The sequence below is a fragment of the Eupeodes corollae genome, chromosome 3, assembly GCF_945859685.1.
Source record: "Eupeodes corollae chromosome 3, idEupCoro1.1, whole genome shotgun sequence".
NCBI lineage: Eukaryota > Metazoa > Arthropoda > Insecta > Diptera > Syrphidae > Eupeodes > Eupeodes corollae.
Window position 1 is genome coordinate 33,960,184 of NC_079149.1, and position 8,140 is coordinate 33,968,323.

Genomic DNA, 8,140 nt, shown 5'->3' on the forward strand with positions numbered 1-8,140 from the left:
ATTCGATTAATTGAAATGTGTACGAGTATCCAATATAGTTATTTGTATGAAGGTATAGCGAATGTTTGGTTATGTTTGGGTACAAATTATATTCAGCAGAGCTAACGAATTAGGTTTACAACAGTGGGTAGAAGTTGACAGTTGTTTAAAAGATACGATTTAAGCTGGGTACACATGAGGAATGTTGACGGGTTTTGTAAACAAAATTTTCAAATCAAGGTAAAGTATGTAAATTTATAGCTCAAAATATACCTCTTATCATTATTTCTATTAATTAAACTGCTGTACACAGTTACCTACTGTGCTTTAATCCATTAATAATTATATTAAAATGCTATTAAAAACGACCGAAATGACATTTGTCCCTCAAATGTGACTTGGAAAAACAGTCATCTCAACTCTTAAAAAATAAAGAATACAAAAAGTTTGACAGATGTAATGGATAAGTCGAAAAAGTACTTACATGTTTGTTTACAAAGAGCGACTTCAAATTGTTCTTTGAAAAATGTCAGAAATGTTGCCGCAGACAGATTTGGAAAGAAATCCATGAAACAAAATTGAAAACAAAGACACTTCATACATAGACTGGCTGTCATTCTAGATTTCCTACAAGCTGAGACGTCAATATACACGCACACATCTAATATTTGAATCAATTTACCACACACATTGATAATTAGAATCAAATTTTCCCCGAATTTATCAGAAACTTAAAAATTATGAAAATGAAAACAACAAATTTGAAAGTTTTTACGCGACCTTAAGTGGAAAAGTTCTTCTTGCAACTAGTGGCTAAGGAGGGAGAGTGTAACAAAAAAAATCGAAAGTTTTACAAAGTTCTGTTTCTTTTCAAGAGGAACGCAATACTCGAATGAATTCAAGACGAATTCGAATCTTTTTTAAGTTCGAAATAAACGCAATAAGATAAAGAAATTCTTATCGCAATAATTTTCAGTGGATTTAAGCCATTATTTTACTGTAATTTTGATATCGTCGCTGGAAAAGCTAAAAGGCTTCAGTCAAAATTCGGTTTAAAATTTCGCTCACAAGATGGCTACTAAATTTAGCCTTTTCAGCAAGTACCTGTTAAGGATTGAGTACACATTTTTCCTTTCGTCCCACCACAGCAAAGGATTTCCAGAGTTGTTAAGCAGGGGTTTATTAAAATAATGGTTGAGCTCTACCAGCAGCTGTTGTATACTGGGGAACTAGGCTTTCCATCTCAGAATCACACACATCCCATTAAAGTCTTCTTTTTTCTTGAGCTGCTGATAAAGTTGATGGGTGTACTACAGTCCTGTGTGAACTAGGGCCCACCCAACAAACTTCTCCATCTAGCTCGGTCCCTAGCTTGATGTCTCCAGTTTCGCGCTCCAAGTTGGGTGAGGTCACCTTCCACTTGTGCGCGCCACCTGATCCGCGGTCTTCCTCTACTGTGCTGTCTTGTGGGTTAGGATTCGAAGACTTTCCGGGCCGGAGCATTGGTTTTCATGCGCTCTACGTGACACAGCTATCTTAGTCTTTAAACTTTTACCCTTCTGGCTAAGTCTACATCGCTGTACAGCCCGTACAGCTCATCGGTCCATCTTCTCCTCCACTCCCTTTGATGCATACGGGACCGTAGATCACACGAAGAACTTTTCTCTCGAACCGACCCAATGTGCTTTCCGTTTAGCAGGACGGGATGAAAAGGGTCTTATAAAGTAACACTTTGGTCCCTCAAGATAGGATATTACCACTCAATTGCTTTCTTAGCCAAAAGAAACAGCGGTTATCAAGAGCTATTCTGCGTTGGATTTCAGCGCTGGTGTCGTTTTCTGCATTTACAGCGGAGCCTAGGAAGCCGATGTCCCTTACTACCTCAAAATTACGTCTTTCTATGGTGGAGTTTTGACCAAGACGTCGGTGTCCTTTCTTGATGACAGCATGTACTTTTGGCCCTCATTAACCGATAACCCATTTTTTCCGCCTCTGCCTCAATACTCACAAAAGCCCCATTGACATCATTTTGAGTTCTTCCGTTCACCAGCATATTCTAGTAATTGGACTGACTTTTGAAAGATAGAGCTTTTAGTGAGGTGTGAGCTCTGCACTATTCAAAGCACGATGTTAAAAAAATCGCATCACCTTGTCTAAAACCTTTTTTGAGATCGAAAGGTTCTGTGAAGTTGTTTTCAACCTTTATGGAGCAGCGTGAGTTCTCCATGGTCATCCTGCACAAACGGACGAGTTTGGCGGGCATGCCAAAACTAGACATGGCTCCATACAGCTCTTCCCTGTATATGCTGTCATATGCGGCCTTGAAATCGATGAAAAGATGGTGGGTGTCGATTTGGTGTTCTTGGGTTTTTTCCAGGATCTACCGTAATGTGAATATTTGATCAACTGTGGACTTTAGTGGTCTAAAACCACACTGATTAGGACCTATCAGGATGTTGACGATGGGCTTTAGACGTTCACATATTACGGCAGACAAGATTTTATAGGCGATGTTAAGTAGACCGATTCCTCTATAGTTGGTGCAATTTAGAGGGTCTCCTTTTTTCAGGATCGGGCAAACAATACTGAGTTTCCATTCATCGGGCATGCTTTCTTGCGACCATATCTTACAGATTAGTTGGTGCATGCTCCTAACCAACTTATCTCCAGCTGCTTTAAAGAGCTCAGCATTCAAGCCATTGGCTCCATTGGGTGGTATTGTTGGCTTTCGTCGTCTATGTTGAATGGATCATCCTGCCTGACAGCGAGATTCGGTTCGTCGTTGCCGTTATACAGTCTGCAGAAGTAGTCCTACTACTAAAGGGGTTCCTTGCTAATGGCTGCTTGAAACCCTGCACATCAGAGCGGCTTCTCTGAATGCATCTTGGGAATGTTGCCACTGGGTTTCGATACATTGTGTTGGCGGCAGAGAACTTCGAGAGAGGTTGCTTGTAACTTAGTCGGAGTCGTTCGATGTTGAAATTTCTCCCACCATCTCGCTGTTTTGCCTTTTGCCTGGAAACCTGAAGTGCACCACCAAAGATGTCTTTCCTTCCTAGCTTGGCAATAAAATCGCCCAGGACAATTTTAATATCGTAGGACACTGCTCATATGCTTTGTCTAAGAGCTCGAAGAACATATTTTTGGTGTTATCATTATTCTCTTCTGTGTGGGCGTGCGCACACATCAGGCTAATGTTGCTGATGTTCATTAGGCGCTCGTTGATGCACCTATAGTTCAAGACTAGTTGCCTAAGTGTGGCTCCAATGACAAATCCGCATCCAAATAAACGGCACAACCACCAACCTGGAGGGCCAGATCCGTACTATAACTCCAAAGACGGGGAGCTGGATAAACCGCTTCTTACAGGCCTAGACTCTGAATAAGTCGTAGAAAACCTATGAGGTGTTCACTAAGTAGTTCATCGTTACTGGAATTGTAGACTCCTGTGTTGATTCCATCTCGGGAATTCCTCCGCTGCCGTCTGGATAAGGAGAGTGGAAACACCTCTCCCCCCCTCTCTTGTTTGCTGCCCCCAATAACTTTCCAATCTCCAGTTGAGGAACTAGACACCCGATGTTCACTACGCGGGGGTGAGAGTAGGATTTGATAGACAAAGGTAGGTTTTGAGAAAAAAATTTTAACGCTTGTGTCCTCTCGGAAGCCTTTGCTTTTGAATCTGGGGTCCAAAATTGTGGAATCAGCATAGAGAACGTTATTGTCTATAGGTTTTTGACATTGCTCTTTTAGCGTCATCAGCAATTTTCGTACGTTTCGTTTTCCACACCAAGAGAGTGTGTGTCCAACTCATTCAAATACTGAGTCATCTGTCTCTTCAATATTCGACAGAACACTATAACTTTTGATAGGCTGACATTCTTTTCACTCGATATTTCGACGGTGACGTCATCGAATATTTGAAGATTTGGAACCGCTTTCTCGATTAGAATCCAGTCTTCTTTATTTAATGACAGCTCATTTTTGACTAAAGCTAATGTAGCAATAACATAATTTTTAACTTTCAAAAGCCGATTCAACATACCAAATGTTGAGTTCCATCTGGTCGGAACGTGCTGCTAAGGATGGGTAAATCCATTTGCTTTTGGATTTCTTGTAGTTGCAGTGCTTCTTTTAAGAAACTTGACTATGCTCTTCACTTTTTGAACATATCCGGCAATTTCTTCTAAGCCTGCTTACACAGCCAAGTTCAACGAATCAGCGAAACACCCAATGGATCTCCAATTTCCTACCTGCATTGCCGCAATGACATTTGAAGCTTTATCGCTGACAACTGCGCCAACTTTGTGCTCAATTTTCCATTTGGAAATTTGTTCTTTTAAGGAGTTGCATTCACTCCCACTTGTATGACGCTCTCCAAACTCAATGCCACAAAGCAGATTGGAGCAGAGTCTTGCATTATTAACATCAATATAATGCGATGACGTCCCTTGGACGTATAGTTTATCGGACAATGTCTTTCTTGTTGGCAACCTGTACGAAGGGCATAACAAAGCCACGAATTTGCCCAATTTCTGTTCCTCTCCTCTTTCGCTATCATCGTTATCAGTTGGTTGTCTATTTTCGCCTTTTTTGTTGGGAAAGATGTCTTGTGCTCTCAGTAGACTCATATATTTGTTGCTGTACTTATCTAGGGGTTTGATGCTTTTGGCTCTGGTAAACTTACAGTCCCAACCGTTTATTTCGTGGTAACCTTATTTTATTCTAAGGGCGACGTAGCATATTACCGGTAGCAAAAAACAAAGCATCACCGATTATCTTCTTGGATATTTCTTCGTCCAAATCCTCTAAGTGTACGGTGGACAAGGCTCAGGCAGACTGGCTGTTCTCTGATTTGCTACAAGTGACAGGGAACGCAAGTCCCTGTCTAGGGCACAAGCCTAGCGTGCTGCGCTTACATGCGCTAAACCTTTTTTTAGAGACCAGGTCTTAATATCCATACTTATGTCGTAAGAATTACGAGTATATATTAGTTTATATGAGGTACCGTGGTACTTTATCCTTATATATAAACTGTTAATTTAAGTTGTAAGGAAAAAATTTGTATTGTAGCAAAAATCGCCGAGAACGTATAAGAATCGTGGAAAGAAAGAACCCTTGATAATAAATAAAACAATCTGTAGCTTTAAAATAAATTTTATTTCAAAGCCTCTGGTTCCCGAGAGGTACATTTTTGTATGGATAAATTGTGATACTGGTTTGTATAATTGATGTTACGGAAGTGTGCTAGCTGCTTAGAAATCTGCAGAAAAAAAAGAGAGCGCGCTTCATTTAACGCGAGCCCTTTATGCCTTGCGAAGTCTCCACGAAAATTTCCTTTTAAATCCTGTAGTCGTTTTCTTTGCAATAACCAGGTGTCTCTTTCTATCTCAACTAATCGGCCGTTCTCCTTCATCTGACACTTCGCAGCAAAGTTGTTTCTAATGAGTTCAAAAAAAAAGATCTGTTTGTGTTGTTTATTTTTATGGTGGACTAAGTCATTTTCGCAACAATATAAAATTACTTGTTATCTTAGCCATACAATTCTGACGATTTCGATTTATATTAAATTGAGTTGCTTACATATCCAAACCCAAGTTTTTTGGTTTCCTTGGGAATAATCCTGGACACCGACTACGGGTCTACCTCAGCCTCATACAAAAAAGAATCACATGATCTTTTGATTTTATTAAGCTTTCGTAAAATTAAAACGAAAATTTAATTAAATTTTTTTCTTTTAGTATCTGTGTCTACACCATAACAAACAAACATTTTGTAACGCATCCCTCATTCAGAATTCCTTATGTCATCTCTGAAAATTGAAGAAATTGATATAGATTTGCATTCAATGATAAAATACTAAAAAATTATATTTTGATACAGTTTAAGATTTGGATCTTGACAACTGACGACTGTTTAACACTCAAAACCTGGAGAGAAAGCTTCAGCTTCGGCTTCGCCTGACGTTTAAATGTTCAGCCATAGGAATTGAATGTATGCTATCATAACTAAGCTTCGAACTCATGTTCATTTGACAATCGTAAGAAAATAACGTAATGTTACGTAATGTGTGTCCAATCGGAAACTGTAGTTAAAATTTGCTGAACATTTGCTTTGTCTGACAGTTCAACAGCTGTAAAAAAATCAACAAACAAAATACATTTACTTTTGGAGGGATTCCCATCGGTTATTATAGGCTCTGTAAGCTAAATTCTTTTTTATTTTGAGAAAAAATAACAGTTGCTGATGACAGAAGTACCATTTTAGAAATGTCATATTGGAAGTGTCATTTAAAGCAAAATAGAATTGAAGCAGGGTCAACGTAACGCAGACGAAGCTGAAGCGTGTTTGTGTTTCCGCCATTAAAGCCTGAACATCATTGGCAAATATTGAAAATATCTTTCAAAAGTGTGTAGCCAAAATGGTATGAACTTAACAAGGTCAATTTTAAGGGTTATTTGGTAATTTTTATATTGTTTTGAAGACATAACAAATAAAAGAGTGGAAAATTAAACTACATCAAACATTTTATAATTTTGTTCGTTTTGCTTGTGTTATCTCACTATTCATCTTTATGTACCTTCAATATATAACTTAAATAGAACCCAACCTATTTTGTTCACAACTTATATAATGCCACACTGATGACAGTGACAGCTATGTCCCATTATTTGACATTCTATCTTCAGTCGCATTTGGAATTCCGATCCAACCCGAAACTCACATTACTTTGTCATCATTATAAAAAATGAACTAAACATCGCCTCCAAATATTTTTACTCCGAGAAGTTAAATTAATCAAACTCTCTTTCTCCACATTAAATATTGTAGACCTTAAAGAAATGACCAGACCATAATATACAAAGCCATCAACATCATCGACCAGAAGCGGAATCAATTATTCCCGGCCATCGATATTGATGAATTTGTGGACAAGATTAGCTGGGGCTGTTCAGAGACTTCGCCAGAGCCATCAGCCATCAACCATTCCAAAGCAGTTGATGTCTCGTCTCAAATTTTCAAAACTATGTAAGGTTAGGTAGAATGAATTCCATCCATAGAATCGCCCTCGCTTATAACTATACAATACCTAAACTTCTATAGCAAACAATAATAATTGCTGAGCGTTATTCGCTTTTTCGGATAATGGATGACGAAGACTAATTGCGTCTGTCTTTGGTACAAAAATCTCACACTGGACTCCGGCACGTCCCTGAGCGCCGCCACCGCTTAAACTGCCACCAAGCACACTCATATCCGATCGAAGCCGATGATGATCATCATTCCTCGTCCTCGACGACGAGCGAACGGTCGGTCGTGCCACAAACATATATCAGCTTCAACTTCCAGCCTCTGATGCTGATGCTGCCATCAAAAAGACCAACAATTGTTGTTGGTTGGTCATTGATGATGATGATGATGATGATCCGTCCAGCCACCCAAGTGCAAAGTCATGTAATCGTTAGAGGGCTCTGTCGGATTATTACGTATTATGGACGTCATCGGGCGGATGACAATGGATGCGCGCTGCAGCTGGGTGTGTTGTGATTGTACGATGTGTTCTGTTCAGCGCGTTCTTTGGAGCCCGGCTTTTGTATTTATTGTATATGCATCCCATTTAAGCCGCGCGAGATGTGACCTTATCCGATGTTATATGTGGTGATGAATTGAGAGGATGTTTTTTTCGGGATTCTGTATTTGTTGTGTGTAAATTGTTGTATTACGCTTTACGCAACGCATCGCATCGCATATATGAAAAATTTGACGGCGACTTGTTTTGAGTTTATATCTTCTATTGTTTAGGAGAAGTCACGGCAGCGCAGAAAGCATCAGATTGAATTTAATCAAATTACCTGACACGTAATAAATTAAATCAAAATGAACATAATTTAATGTTATCCATTATATGCATCTTACATAAATTGCTTTTAATGTAGGTATGGGTACTTGAAGTTGAAGCATAAAGAAACAGAAGGTAGCTTCATGATGCCTTATAGACCCTTTGATGGTCAATTGGTATAATTTTGTTGTTGTGGTGTTTAGGGACAAATTAAAACAAGCAATTCAGATGCAAGCTGCTGGTACTCGTACAATGTGCACACAATGTAACTTAAAAAAAATTAAAGCTTGTTTTTGAGGTTGTATTATCAAAATTTTAGTTTCA

The 8,140-nt window shown here is 39.0% G+C and overlaps 1 protein-coding gene across 1 annotated transcript in view; it reads right to left on the minus strand.

Moving 5' to 3' along the window:
- Positions 1–4,607, minus strand: part of LOC129950411 (homeobox protein engrailed-like) — a 47,869-nt gene extending 43,262 nt beyond the window's left edge. The window contains 1 exon segment of the mRNA XM_056062353.1: positions 4,230–4,607. Within this exon segment, the coding sequence (XP_055918328.1) occupies positions 4,230–4,607 (378 nt within the window).
- Positions 4,608–8,140: the final 3,533 nt, after the last annotated feature.